The sequence below is a fragment of the Mobula hypostoma genome, chromosome 6 (assembly GCF_963921235.1).
Source record: "Mobula hypostoma chromosome 6, sMobHyp1.1, whole genome shotgun sequence".
Taxonomy (NCBI): Eukaryota; Metazoa; Chordata; class Chondrichthyes; order Myliobatiformes; family Myliobatidae; genus Mobula; species Mobula hypostoma.
Window position 1 is genome coordinate 184,556,995 of NC_086102.1, and position 15,946 is coordinate 184,572,940.

The 15,946-nt window shown below is 38.2% G+C and overlaps 1 protein-coding gene across 11 annotated transcripts in view; it reads right to left on the reverse strand.

The window, feature by feature from the left end:
• lmln (leishmanolysin-like (metallopeptidase M8 family)) overlaps positions 1–15,946 on the reverse strand; it is a 60,608-nt gene that overhangs the window by 35,646 nt on the left and 9,016 nt on the right. For all 11 annotated transcript variants that reach the window (XR_010018474.1, XM_063052439.1, XM_063052431.1 and 8 more), the window contains exons 4-10: positions 14,221–14,303; positions 12,653–12,770; positions 9,015–9,193; positions 5,961–6,066; positions 4,166–4,260; positions 3,135–3,252; positions 403–510 (exon numbers count right to left, since the gene is read on the reverse strand). Coding sequence is in view for 10 of the 11 variants with exons in the window: in XM_063052439.1 (XP_062908509.1) it covers positions 403–510; positions 3,135–3,252; positions 4,166–4,260; positions 5,961–6,066; positions 9,015–9,193; positions 12,653–12,770; positions 14,221–14,303 (807 nt within the window). In the remaining variant the exon portion in view is untranslated. The remainder of the gene's footprint in view (positions 1–402; positions 511–3,134; positions 3,253–4,165; positions 4,261–5,960; positions 6,067–9,014; positions 9,194–12,652; positions 12,771–14,220; positions 14,304–15,946) is intronic.

Below are 15,946 nucleotides of genomic sequence, written 5' to 3' on the forward strand. Positions count from 1 at the left end.
ACCTTTACATTCCTTTATCCTGATACCTTTATTCTCAACAAATGACAAATTATATCTGGTATTATTTCCAAAATTCAGAGCATGAAATGATGTAGAGATATGCACAGGAATGTGTACATCCAGGACTCCTGGTGTGTTGAAGGACCCCAGAATAAAAATCATTGACTGTGTAAACAACATGGTAAATCCCTGATTTCTAAAGTAAGTACATGTTCAGCACAGCATTGTGGGCCAAAGGGCCTGCATTTTGCTGTAGGTTTTCTTTGTTTCTATGTTTCCAAATGACATTAATTCACAGGAATTCAAGCACCTAACATGCACAATTGTAGAACAACACAATCCAACTTCTACAACCACATATGAGATGAAGACTTGCTTTATACAAGTTTCATTCAATCTTACCTCTAATAATCTCTTTTCCCAATGATTCAGTTCTGTACCAACTCCACCTTGATTCTCAAGTTCCATTCCTTCAAGGACTGAACAATTGAAGTGTTGCTGGGCTTCCTTCTGCTCAATAAGCAATCAGTTGTAATTACTGGAGTAAAAATTGGCTCTTCATTATAATATTGTTTAAATAGTATGATGCAATTAAATGTTGGCTCTTAGAGAGATCGAGATGACCTCACACAAAAAAATAAAATTAGCCTGTTGACACTTCATCAACTCAATCCTTCATTTTTATCATTAATAATTTGTAAACAGCTGAGGTCAAAGTAGTGATCCCCCAGTCTCTCCATTGCCATACCTTGTCAACCTAAATATAACCAGTTTATCCCTATTTTCTATCCATTAACTAATCCCCTATCACTGTGAATATATTTCCTTCAAAGTCCTTGGGTAGTTAAACAGTGCAATAACCTTCATTGTGAAAATTTACTTCATACTTTCGATATACCCCTTCAGTGCCTTGCTTTCATCTATCTGGACAGTTACAACTTCAAAGAATTAGAATAAATTTGTTATATAATGTTATTTCATCCAAATGTGCTACTGAAGATTTCTGTAATCACTTTGTTAATAATGGATCCCAGCATTTGACCAATGTCTAACATGAAGCTAATTGAGCAACAGATCCCTGCTTCTTCTCTTCTGAATATCAGGGTTTCATTGTAGATTTCCAATACACTGAGACTCTCTAGAGCAGGGGTTCCCAACCATTTTAATGCCATGGACCAATATCATTAAAGCAAGGGGTCCATGGACCTCAGGTTAGGAACCTCTGCTCTAGAGCTACAACATTATTTCTGTAATAAGGAGACAACAATTTTATGTGATATTCTAGTTGTGTAAGATTTTGTATTGTTATACCTTTCCATATTTGTTTGCACTCAATGTCTGTCAAAAACATAAAAGTATCTTCTTAACCATGTTAAGGTCCCTTTCAGGGATCCACAGAAATGTTCTCTGTTAAGATACTTGGGTTATGACCAAAGGAAAAAAAGTGGCTGGAGATGCTTAACACTTTCATGTGTTTATTGAGATGTGTCAAAAATCAAACTTACAAAAATGAGCAAAAATAGCAAAAACTAATATTTACAAAAAGTTAACTACCAGAAAACAATAACAACGCCATACTATTTTCATCCAGTGTAAATGTCTGGCGGTCCCAATCCTTCTCCCCCACTAAGAGTGATGTAAAATACTCATTATTTTCTAACAAAGAACAACTAGGTAACTAAAGTTATGTGATATATTTCAGCAGTCACTCATTCTCTTAGGAAGTTATTGGCAATTAAAAACTAACAAAATTGTATTTAATTTTTCTTTGCAAGCCAGCCAAGTAACACACGATCACAAGATAAAGCCAGTGGAGTAAATACATTGAATAGTTTAAGTTGGTTTTTTTTTGAGAAGTCTGCAGTTGTAATTGAAAACACTGTCTGGTACAAAGTCAGGGATCATTCATGAGGAACATAGACACAAGAGGTACTCCTTGTCGTCGTTGTGCTGGAGGAACTCAGGAGGTCAAACAACATCTATGAGTGGGAACACACAGTCAATGTTTCAGGCAGAGATGTCCTGGTGATGTATGTCCTGAAGAAGGGTACCAGCCCAAAAAGTGGACTGTTTATTCCCATCCATTGAGGCTGCCTGACCTGCTGAGCTCTTCAATGAGAAAATTCTGAATTAAAGAAAAAATAATTATGGAGATACAAAATGAATATTCAAAAATATAACACTCTGGCCAGAAAAACTAAACCTACTGTAGGTTGCTATTCTTACAATAAATCATCACCACTATCATCATTATGCCATATGATCATGGGCGATCATGGTCTTTCCATCTCCATGGCAAATTTTTCTACAGAAGTGGTTTGCCATTGCCTTCTTCTGGGCAGTGTCTTTGGAAGACAGATAACCCCAGCCATCATCAATACTCTTCAGAGATTGTTTGGCATCAGTGGTCACATCACTAAAATTTGTGATATACAGGAGCTGCTCGTACGACCATCCACCACCTACTCCCATGGCTTCATATGATCCTGATCGGGGTGGTGGGGGGCTAAACAGGTGCTATACCTTACCCAAGGGTGATCTGCAGGTTAGTGGAGGAAAGGAGCACCTTAACCTCCTTTGGTATAAACGTTTCTCCATCCCGCCACCCATTACAATGGATAATACACAGCTTAACATATTGCCATATTTTGATTTGACTTATTCTACCGTGCAAAGTCAGCACTAGTGAACTGGGCGGATGAGTTTTACAGTGAGATCCAATAGCCAGGAAGCGGGTATTGCAATGCTCCGTGGAGAGCAAAGGGCATGACAAGGCACACAAGGTCTCATGGTCCACCACAACCTAGTTTGTGACGCTTGTTTGTACCACTGGACCCAGACTTCTGAGATTGAGAGAGTGGAACTGTCCCAGTGCAACAACTTTTCCACTTTAAAAACTCTCACACACAGGTTTCCTGTCATCGTCGGACATGACGGACAACCACCCATGACTTAAGGGCATGATATGTGATCTTTGTAAACAATGTCACCTTGCCAGTCATTTCTTCCATTCATTTTACTGGTTTAATTTTGGTTTGTCACCTTTCAAAAACTTAGATACTGACCTATTTTGATCTTACAGTTTTCACCAATAAAACTATAAAGAAACACAAGGCACTTATGTTGATACTCACAACAACTCGAGGAGTTACAAGAAGAAGAACTTCATGATTAAGCTGGGTGTTTCCTCGTACATTCCATAACCTCTTTGCCCTGCGTGCAACTTTTTCACTCCATTGATATAACCCAAGTCTATTTAAACACAAGTGACAATATTTTAATCATAATATGGATCCAGGAAATAAAAACTAAATAGCCAACAAGTAATAGTATTAATGAGATGCAGTGTAACAGTTAAGTGACTGAACTAGCAACAACTGTTGTGGAACATTCATCAAGTACTGCACCATGCCAACTCATTAACTTAACTTCATGTAACTAAATAAATTTGGAATTAAAGGTAGCTACAATAATTCACCATCATCACGTGCCCTGTCGTGTAACAGAGATGATCATGGTCTCATGACCATGATTGTTCTTGGCAAATTTTTCTGCAGAAGTGGTTTGTGATTGATTGCCTTTTGCTAGGCAGTGTCTTTACAAGATGGGTGACCCCAGCCATCATTAATATTCTTCAGAGATTATCTGCCTGGCATCAGTGATTGTATAACCAGGACCTGGGATATACACCAGCTGCTCACACGACATCCACCACTTGCTCCCATGACTTCATGTGACCTTGATCCAGGGGGGCGGGGGGCGGGGAGGGGTTAAGCAGGGGCTACACCTTGCCCAAGGGTGATCTGTAGGCTAGCAGAAGGAAGAAGCACCTTACACCTCCTTTGGTAGAGATGCATCTCCATCCCACCACCAAACAATAATTACCAGTTTGTTATTAAAACTGTCTTTGGGGAAGGAAGTATCGCATCCTTACCCGTTCTGACCAATGTCTAATGGCAGACCCACCCAGGATTCACTCTCAACTGCTTTCTCAGTTAAGGGACAAATAAGCTTGGTCAATTTTGGCAGAACCATCCACACTCCATGATGACATTTTTAAACATTTTTTTCCAAGAACAAGCAATAAAACACGTTTTCTTTCATCTTTTCTGATAAAATATTTTGTACAAACTAATGAAAACGTACAAATATTATCTAAACTTACGACTCATTGAAAGGTGGAAGCCCATTTGCCTTTCGCACAGTTAGAGGTTTCCCCTCATCATCACGGTAGAATGCAAAAAGACCTGCAGAAAAACCCTAATTTGGAACAGAAAAAGGAACAAACATTATTTGCAGCTACATGTACACTGGGACTATAGAGACTGGCTCAAGGGGCACACTTCATCTCTCCTGCTATGAGGTGTGCAATCGCAATCCAATTACTTTTCTGAAAAGGGCAAAGAGTAATGAGCCTACTTTCATAAAACAGACTCAATGAGTTATTTCTTATCATTACAAAAAAGTCTGTCTCTCCCCATTTAAAACCTTCATAGAAAAATACAGTACAGAAACAAACTCTTCAGTCCATCGAGCTGTGCCGAACCATTTAAACTGCCTACTCCCATTGATCTGCACTGAGACCATAGCTCTCCTTACCCCTACCATCCATGTACCTACCCAAAATTCTCATAAACCTTGAAATCGAGTTTGCATGCACCACTTACGCTGGCAGCTCATTCCACACTCTCACCACCCTCTGAGTGCAGAAGTTTCCCCTCATGTTCCCCTTAAACTTTTCACCTTTCACCCTTAACCCAAGACCTCTGGTTGTAGTCTCATGCAACCTAAGTGGAAAAAAGTCTGCTTGCATTTACCCTATCGGTATCCCTTACAATTTTGTATACCACTATCAAATCACCTCTCAATCTTTTACGTTCCAAGGAATAAAGTCTTAATGTAATCGACCTTTCCTTATAACTCAGGTCTTCCAGACCCAGCAATATCCTTGTAAGTTTTTTCTGTACTTCAGTACTATGAAAAATCAAAAAATAAATTGCCTCATTTGATAAGTGAAATGAAGATAAGGCACAGAACCCAAAATTGTGTATCGTTGGTTGGTGGAATAATTTATGCCCAGTCACTGTCCTTAGTAAATCAACAACAATGTAACAATGCCATCCTAACATTGAGAAATAACACATTAAGCTTTAAAAATTTTCTTGAGTTACAACACAAAATAGGCCCTTGCAGGCCTTCAAGCCACACTGCATTTGCATCATGCTCCAAACAGCTTTGAAAAGGAGTCGTGTACCACTATTAACGGCAAACTTTAATGACACTAAATGCTTTCTATAATCACAGACTCGCAATTTTCATATTTTGCATTATCTGCTTAAACCAGGATTACTTGCTTAATAATTTGTCATTTGATTGAACAGACTAAGGCCATGTTTTCTGTACATATCTCTTTCATACTAATTTATGTACCCAGATTCCTTGGCTTATAGCCAGAGATAAGGCAAAAAAAAAATGTCATTCACATAATCTGGATATTGTTAAACGAAACCCAAGAGATACTTGGTTAAACAGCTGAACTAGGAAAAGAACTTGTTTGGAACACCAATAGGGAAGGGTAAACCCAAAGGAAAGATCAGTTGTGATGTCAGGAGTAGAGACTAGGATAAGCTGAACTCAAATGATATACATTGCACATGCTCCTGAATTAATTATATAAAGTCAAAATTACAAGGGGGAGGGCAGTATTAGTTTAGATCTAACTATTTTACACAAAGGCCATATACTCCATAGATCATAAATGCCACATAGTTCTTTGTGATTGGATTATATTAAACAATTGTCAATTATTCACTTTATGAACTGGCTGGATTAAAAATCAAGAATTCTTCAGTCACTTATTTTCCCATGTTTCCTTGGAGGAGAAGTGCAGTCGAACAAACTGAACAAAAAAATAAAACCACCCCTTAAATTTCCTAAAGGTAATGACTGCAGGTAATTACCAATGCATGGACAATTTCGTGTTTAACGGTGGACAGCATGCCTTGAAACTCCTGTGGCTCAGTGGGGATCATACTTGGGCATAAGTTTGCGTAACCTGCAATAGGTCTGCAAAGTTGAGAGAAATACAAGTTAGGATTGCACTTGATTTTCATTATTGTTTCTGTGAACACTTTCTAACTTAAAAATAAACATTTTTTTAATTAAGTACATTCATTTAACATCTTGACCACTTTTGATTTAACATTCTGTACTCATTAAAGAGTAATTATAAAAAATCTTACAAGTAGATGCATACTGGTACAGAATGGAAAATAACTTGCTCAAAAGAATGTTATCTTTTGTCCTTTTCACCAACTTGAAATAATGGAAAGAATGAAAACAGAAGTATTTTATTTTCACATATTGCATCAACAAAGAGTAACAGCTATATTTATAGGCAATCAGGTGTGGTACTGTGCAAAGGTCTTAGGCCTAAGACCACGATAACTTTATGTACTGCACTCTACAGCTGTCGCAAAAAAAACAAATTTCATGACACACACGAGTGATGATAAACCCGATTCTGATAAGAGTCTGTATAGTGGACTGAGAATGGGAAGAGGCAGGAAGAGGAACATCATAGTTGGGAAAAAGGGAGGAGAGGGGGGAGGAGAGGGGAGAGGAGAGGGAAGCATCAGAGACACTCTGAAATTATCAATAAACCAATTCTTCAAAATGAAATGACTTTGCCAGGTGTCTCAAGGCTAAGTGTGTCTGCACCCATGTCAGCCCCACCGCTGGCACTCCTCTGCCACCTGTCTCACAGTCCTCCCGTGGTGCTCCACCCTCACCATTCCCAATATCCTTTGCTCCCACCAGATTTACAAACTCACTCTCTGTTCCATGTTGACAAATATAGTACTGTGCAAAAGTCTTTAGCTATATATATTTGCCCAAGACTTTTGCACAGGACTGTACTCTGCCTTGACGTCATCTGCAAGCACATCAATCTGTATGCTATCAAAACGCAGTTGCACCACACAGTGGTGATCCCTCTTGTCTCACAATCAGTAGAAATTACTTTTAATTATGCAACCAATTATGTAATCTTTGATTCAAGTCACAGACGCTGTTTCAACAATAAGAAAATATAATAACCCTTTTTTAAATTATTGCTTTATTCTATCTAGTTGATATTAATAAATTTTACATCAGAAGAAGAAACCATGAATAGTTATCTACAACAAAATCATCTACTCAAAACTTTTGCTCTTGAGCCAGCTGACTATATGAACAGAATTCCCCAATTTCAGGTAAATTGCTTCACCACTATTCCTTTTCTCCCCCTCCTGACTTATCCAATTCCTCCTTCACATAGCACACCTTCATCACCCTGTTTTGTTACCTCTTCCATCCATTCCATCTATGCATCACCCACACATTCCTTACACTGGGTCCCTTCCTGCTATTGTTCCCACCCACCCATCCCAACTCCTTACCAATTACTTCTACCTTCCTTTCCAATCGGGTTTCATCATCTGCAGCCCTTTGTATTACCACTTCCCAGCCTCTACACTATTTCTACTCTTCTCTCCTCACTTGTATCCATCCATTGCTTGCCAGCTCTTTTTCTACCCTCCCCTTATACACTCATACCTCCCCTCTATCTTTCAGTCCAGATGAAGGGTCTCGATCTGAAATGTTGATTGTCCATTTCCTTCCACAGATGCTACATGTCACACTGAGTTCTTCCAGCATCTTGTGTGTTGCTCCAGATTCCAGCATCTGCAGTTACGTGTCACCCCTTGAACTAGGTGGATTCTCTCTAACACATTATTGTTAATTTCTACATCTTTTCTAAGTGTTAGAAATTCTTATTCAATCTTCTGACTACAGAAGAAACTGTAAAAGCAACTCAGCCAACTCTTTATGGTCTGTATCAGAAATCATTTGATAAAAGTTAACCAAGTTTAATATTGGATGCCCAATCCCCATACATTTCTATCCCCCATCAAGGCGGCCTTAAAGCTCTCCGATTCCTTCTCAATAAAAGAATCAACCATTCCCCTCCACCACCACCCTCTTCTATCTGGTGGAACTAGTCCTCACCCTCAACAATTTTTCTGTCGGCTCCTTCCACTTTCTCCAGACTAGAGGGATAGCCACGGGCACCCACATGCGCCACAGCTACGCCTGTCTTTTTAATGGCTTCATAGAACACTCCCTGTTCGCAGCCTTCCCTGGTAATGCTCCCCAACTCTTCCTGCGAACACTGATGACTGCACTGGTGCTGCTTCATGCATCCACGCTGAGCTCATCCATTTCATTAATTCTGATTCCCATTCCTGTTCCGACATGTTGGTCCATGGCCTCCCCAGGGTGGAGGAGCGGTATCTGGGTAGCCTCCAACCTGATGGCATGAGTATCGATTTCTCCTTCCAGTTACAAAAAGAAATACTAATTTTTATTCCCCTCCCTTCTCCAATTATCCTCTCTGGTCTCTTACCTCTTCTCACCTGCCCATCACCTCCACCTGGGCCCCTTCCTTTTTCCCTTTCTCCTATGGTCCACTCTCCTTCCTCTCCAACCTTTTACCTTTCCAACCCACCTGGCATCAAATATCACTTTCTAGCTATCAACCTTTCCTCCCCCCCCCCACCTTTTTATTCTGTCGTCTTCCCCCTTCCTTTTCAGTCCTGAAGAAGGGTCTCAGCCCAAAACGTCGACTGTTTATTCATATGCATAGATGCTTTCTGACCTGGTGTGCTCCTCCTGCATTCTGTGTGAGTTGCTTTAATATTGGAATATGTTTCTAACTTACTAATTGAACTAAGAGTTTCAATATTGGAATTGGAATTAGAATTGGTTTATTATTGTCACATGCACCAAGATACAGTGAAAAGCTTGTCTTGCACTGTTCATACAGATCAATTCATTATTTGTTCTGCATATCTGAGTGTCAAGCAAGAGTTTCACATAGCTTTTTAAAAACAGTGCCTAGTACTTTGAAATATGATACTCCCAAATTAACTTTCATTGTTGATGCGGCAAGGATCTGCTGTAACAGTGCTTACCGGTCCAATTCTGCTTCCAGTTGACAATATGCTGCATAGGCGACTATATCCTCTTGTCCACAGCGTTCTGTTGTTAGTGCACTCACGTACAGTAAAAAATCAGCATCCTTAACCCCTGGACCATCAGTCAACCCTGAAGATCCACAAGAGTTTCCATTTTCACTGCACATCCTACATTGCTGGAAAGATCATATAAATGTTAACAGATAGAACACAATTCTGAGGCGAATAGGAACTGTGTCTGAGTGCAATCCACAAAAATATTCTAAACAAAATTGTTGTATGGCATTTTAGAAGTTGCATAACAAACGTAATATACAACTTGAAAAGCATAAGAAAACATTATATTAGAAGCCTGCACTACACTAGTGGACACAAGTCATTTCCACGAATTTGGAAGGGCTTGGTTAAACTTCACATGCAAAAGTTACAAAAGATAATTTCAGACTATTTCAAAAAGTGGTCTGATGATATCAGCACTGATTTGGATGTTAACTGCCTTTACACAAGACTACAACTTACAAAGCCATAAATTAACTCCTTTATTCATATAGTGGTCATGCACTCATGATATCTTGTATAATGCTATGGTTTGAAAGCTAATTGTCATGGATTGTGTGCTGTCAAAAAGATTAATAATTAGAGTTAACATCTAGAAAACTAGAAATTATATTCTAGAATTATATTGAGAGATGATATATTCAAAAGCATCAAACAGCAAACAATACAATTCCCATTTATAAAAAAAAAGATAGGCTGGTAATTATGAGTCAAGTAATAAAGAAAATTTGGAATCATTAACACTAAAATTAAGAAATATACAGCCAAATATAAAATAATTTCAGCCAGCTAATAACTATTTATTCAACCTTTCTTTTAACTAACCAACACCTTTTTGTCCTGTATTTTCATGTTTATTTTTATATTTAATGTTATTTTATTTTCATGTTTGCACTTTATCCATTATAGATCAAGTGCTTTATATCGGCTGAATGAAAAGTACTCTCTAATTAAGTTATTATTAAGGCCAAAAAACTGACCGTGGACCTCAGAAAGGGTAAGATGAGGGAACACTCACCAGTCCCCATAGAGGGATCAGAAGTAGACAGAGTAAGCAATTTCAAGTTCCTGGGTGTCAATGTGTCTGAGGATCTATCCTATATCTAACATATCAATGCAACTACAAAGAAGGCATGACAGCGACTGTATTTTGGTAGGAGTTTGAGGAGATTTGGTATGTTACCAAAGACGCTCACAGATTTCTAGATATATTGTGGAGAACATTCTACCTGGCTGCATCAATGTCTGGTACTGTGGGGGGTTACTGCACAGAATCGAAGTAAGATGCAGAGAGTTGTAAACTCAGTCAGCTCCATCATGGGCACTAGCCTCCATAGCATCCATGACATCTTCAAAGAGTGACGCCTTGAAAAGGCAACATCCATCATTAAGGACCCGCACCACACAGGTTCTGCCTTGTTGTCACTGCTACCATCATGTGTACACACACACTTGCTCACATTTCACATTTTCACTATGATTATATCTTGCAATGTATTCTGCTGCAACAAATTTCATGACAGATGCTGGTGATATTAAACCTGATTCTAATTATTGTATGAATACAGATTTAGAAACAAAAATCCTCCAAGACACAACAAATAATACTATGTTGGGAAATAGCAATGGATGTAATACACATGAATGCACAGAAAGACAATAAAACGATCAACACAGGAATCAAATGAAAAAGATTTAACAACCATAGAAAGGGTAACAATTAGATTAAAAACAGTTGGAAATCAGAAACCAGAAATTCGGCAAGCAGTTTTTCAAAGTAATTTGTATTCACTAAGATTGTTTCAAGAACACAGTTTGCTATGTGCTTCAGTGATTTGAATAAAGATAGTACTCCCTGATAGTAACACTGAAAGGACCACATGCCGTGGGTGATGGGGTCCTTAATGATGGATGCCAACTTTTAGAGCCGTCGCTCCTTGAAGATGTCCTGGATGCTGGGAAGGCTAGTGACTATGATAGAGCTGACTGAGATCACAACTTTCTGCAGTTTCCATTACTTTACTGCCTCCACATTTCCCTGAAATTACCCTCTCTTCCCTCGTTATGCCTCCTTTTCCTCACCACCCTTCACCAACACATTCCTGTCTTCCTTGCTACATATTTTCTCCTTTCCTGTCTACCCTGGTTTGCTCTTATTATATTCTGCCCCATCCCCACCTACTATCCTCTTATGTGTACTTCCTCAAACTTAATTCCCTCCCACCTTATTGGCATATAGATTATTTCACAAAATAAAGCAATGATTTCTTGGCTGTTATTTAACTAGCTGATTAGGTATGCACGGTGTGGGATAGGCTCAGTGTCAGGGGAAAGGGTGGTATTAATTTCAAACCAATTTAACCACTCATTTTATTTTCCTTCATCCTTCACTATTTCTCCTAAAACCAGGCCCCCTTCAAGTTCTTCAATACTTGGATATGTTATGTTCACATATCATATTAGATCTCTGACTATACGAGACCAACTTGGATATCGTTAGGCTATATCATCTAACTTCTCAATTCACTTTACCTGCCTCATCTTGGCGATGGAAATGCTCATCTACAGTACAAGGCCAAAGTCTTCAGCTTGAGGGAGTAAATTACAACAGTGAACTCAAAGAGGTAACGTGTACATCGCCAAATGCCGTAATCCTCAGAGGTTAATGTATAAACTACCTTTAAAGTACAGAGAGATTATTCCTGCTCAATGATGCTGTAAAGGAATTTCACAGCATACACAAATGAGAAGAAACATTCCCTATGCAGTACTGTATTTGTCAACGTGGAGCAGAGAGCAAGTTTTTAAATATGGTTGGTGTAAAGGATGTTGGGAATGGTGAGGATGGAGCACTGTGGGACAGGTGGCAGAGAAGAAGTGTCGGGGCAGGGAGCAGTGCAGGTACAGACACATCCAACCCTGAGACATCAGGCAAAGTCATTTGATTCCAAACAATTTGTTTATTGATCTAGAGAGTAAGTCTCTCTAGTGCTTCCCATTCTCTCTCCTCTCTCTTTGCCTTTTCCCAACCATGATTTCCCTCTCCACTCTTGGTCCACAATAAATACCCATATCAGAATCAGGTTTATCATCACTCACATATGTCACGAATTTTGTTTTTATTTTGTGGCAGAAGTACACAGTGCAATACTGTGCAAAAGTTTGGCCACCCTAGATATATCTATGTGTCTAAGACTTTTGCACAGTACTGTGCTTTCATTTTCAAGTTTTTAATCCTGCTGTAGTGGATCTTCCAACTTCTAACTCTGTCAGCCATTTTGCTGATCCTCACAAAAATCTCATTGTGCTACATGGCTTCTTACTGTTAAACAACTTGTCTTCCAAGTTGGTGCTTGTATTTATACTTAATCTTTAAAAGGACATGGTATCTCAGTCTTACTCCAAGTGTCCTAGACTCAAATAGCAACTGATCAAAAGACACCATATTAGTTCACTAATTCACATTTTCAGAAGTTCAACAATGGTTACAAAAACTACAAAATCTATATACTCACAAACAAAATATGGTTAGTCAAAATATTTAACCAAGAGATTTACTTTACAACTGAAGTATTTACCTGCAAATGCTCTTCTGGTACAATCACAGGGCCACATCTTGTGATCTTAGCACAGGCACCTTGGCAATACATATATGGATCATCTTTTTTTCTCAAATATTGATTTGTTGCACATGGTCTTCCAAAATAAAACAGATAAAGTGTTTAATTTAACCAATGCTGCCAGAGGAAGATGCAAAGTACCCTAACAGTCAGGACTCTTCAGTCAAGAAACTGACCACGTCCAAAGTTCAGACTCAAAACTATGAGAAACATGGAGTGACCTCAATAGCTACAAAACAGGACAGATGTAATCTAATCTGTTGAGCTCTTTACAAATGAAAGGGGAACTGACGGATATGAAGCTGAGGGTTAAAGTACAAGTTTGGGAGCTGAGAAACTAAGTGATAAAAGTTGTAAAGGAAGTACACATATAGAAAAAGAAATCCAAACTTGTAACCCTGTGGTTAGCTGTAGAGTATATGAAAGATTGTGGAAAAAGGACACTTTGACAGCAACAACTCCAGAGATGTGCTATCACAAGGAAGAAGCAATTCCCTACTCCTGGACAGGGTGTCAAGAAAACCCATTATCATGAACCTAGCCAGTTCACAAGTGTGTGGTAATATACAAGCTTAGTAATGGGAAGTAAATATAACAGTGCTATATAACCTCGAAGTATTTTCTAATTGACCATTATAGGTACGCATTCATAAAGTAGATTGGAAAGAAAACTCTGATTATTTACCTGACAGTGTTGTCAGATAATGAAGGACAATACCTCCTTAATAAACAGCATTAAATAATTTCTGAACACTTAAACATTAATAGTTATTCGACTACAGTGTGCATGTGTTTCTGAAAGCCAAAAAATTGAACAATGTTTTATACTTGTATCACTAAAATTATTAAGGTGCAATTATTGACTTTTAACAAGTTGATCTCACATACTGTATTTGGTGCTGTTACATTAAAAGAAAGTATTTTGCTGCAAGAATCTAGAGCTTAGGTGTATTAGTGCTAGGAAATAGAATGCTGTCAACTTCAGCTTTACAGTATCAGCATAAAAATAGGTTTAACAGAGTTAAATTCAGAATGTCTTCTATATTGAAGCCTCCAGTCTACCTTTAGAACAACTGTACCAACTAACTTTACTGTGTTTCTACTTGGCACAGTATAAAATCCATGTTTCTGACTAACTCTCAATTTAGAACTTGAGACTTTTTTTTTACCATGACATGATTGAACTGCTCAAAATCATTTGATGTTTAATCTTTAGTGCAATCATCATGAGATTTTTGAATATGTTATGAAAGGCTCAATTTGAACACAATTCCACAAGTTAACAGGAGACAAACAGATGGCAGGGGTTGGAATCTGGAACAAAAAGCAAACTGCTAGTGGAACTCAGTGCACTAGACAGCTGTCACAGTGGGAAATGATTAGTTAACATTTCAGATCAAGATGCTTCGCCTAGATCTGAACTTGACCACCAGTCAGGCTGGACAACTAATTCACTTAAAAAGACTTCCCTGTTTAAATCAAGAACTTCATCGCAGAATATACAGGCAACACAATGCTCACCGTACCTGCTTAGCAGAATTGGACCAATTACTTTTCGAACCTGGAATGTGTTTTGTAAATACGTAATTGCCTTTGGAAACAGTTTATTCTGAAATGGAAAAGAAACCAATGAAGATAAAATTTGGGTAATTGGAATTCAATCTAATCAAGTTATGTAACTGATGCCTAAAATAATAACATTATACACATCAAATGTCCCTTGAGAAGTAGTCATAATTCATGTTTCCCCCACTTTTTCCACTTACAGGATGAGGAAATAGCTTACCATTAAATTTCTCTCCAACAGAAAATGTTATTAAAAACAAATCTTTTTCGCCCACATCCTATCTTCAACACAAAATTTTAATACTACATAATAAAAGATATAATGATAATCAGGGTAATTACAGCAAAGTAACTTTGTTTATATCACAGCCATGTCTCAAGCACATTGTTCTCTTTCTAGGAAGAGGGGAAGGCTAAGCATCCCATATTTCATTTCTTACTAAAAAGGCTGTATTCATCTCAAACAGGGCAGAAGGCCTGGATCCAGATGGTAAATTTTAAAAGTGCATTATTCAATTATTTACTCTAACATGTCATCACTGGCAAAAGAAAAAAGTCAGGTCAGGACTCTCCAGGAATCTATTTAGAATAATGCAAACACAATAACATTATTAACTTGATTAATTATAATTAGCGTTACATTTAAAGATATATCAAAGCTTTTTTCCTGATTCAGATGCAATTCTCACTGCATTTATTTCAAAGTAACAACACGATTTGAATATTCTACAGAACACATAGTAACATGAACATTTCCAAACACCATCATTGAACCTATGAAGACCAAGTTGTCTTCCTGAGCTAGTTCCTATTTCCTGCATTTGGTACATAAAAACATAATTTGGCTATGTCTAATTGACGTTGTATTTGCTATTTCTGTCACCACACAGCATGCTCTGGTGAGATAGGGACATGCCAGTCCTAGCATGTGAAGTCAGCCCCTGCGAACTGGGCAGACGAGATCTAGTGAGATCAACGGCCAAAAAAGCAGTACTGCAACACTCCAAGGAAAGCGAAGGGCAGAACAAGGCACAGAAGACGCCGTGAACCACGGTCAGCCACTGCAACCATGGAGGACCTCAGCTTGTGACGCTAGTTTGTACCACTGGACCTGGACTTCTGAGGTCAAGAGAGTGGAACTTCCCCAGTGCAATGGCTTTTCCACTTTAAAAACTCTCTCGAACAGGTTCCCTGTCATCGTCAAACACGCTGGACAACCACCATTTAACAGGCAAAACAATTCAACCAAAACTGAAAACAGACAGGACCCACAATAATTTGAAAACGATACGAATTATAGTTTAAACATTTACATCAAAGCTGACATACAACATTTTTGAATTAAATATTCATATATCTAAACATATAACTGATATCCTTCCTGACTTGGGCAAATGTCTCAGCACAGAAGGAACTAGAAGCTAGTATTGAATGGGAGATAAAGCAATTCTGACAGAAGCAACAGGAAGAACAAGAACAGATTCAAGATTAAAGATTGTCTTATGTCATTTCCAGTACAAAAGTATAAAGAATGAAATGTTACTCCAGATCCAATGCAGCACAGAAAAAAAAACACGATAAGATTAGGAACACTATAATAAAAAACACAATAAATATAAATACATATATACATGGATTGATGTAAATTATGTCCATAAAGTAACATTAAGCAGAGGAGTGGCTGTA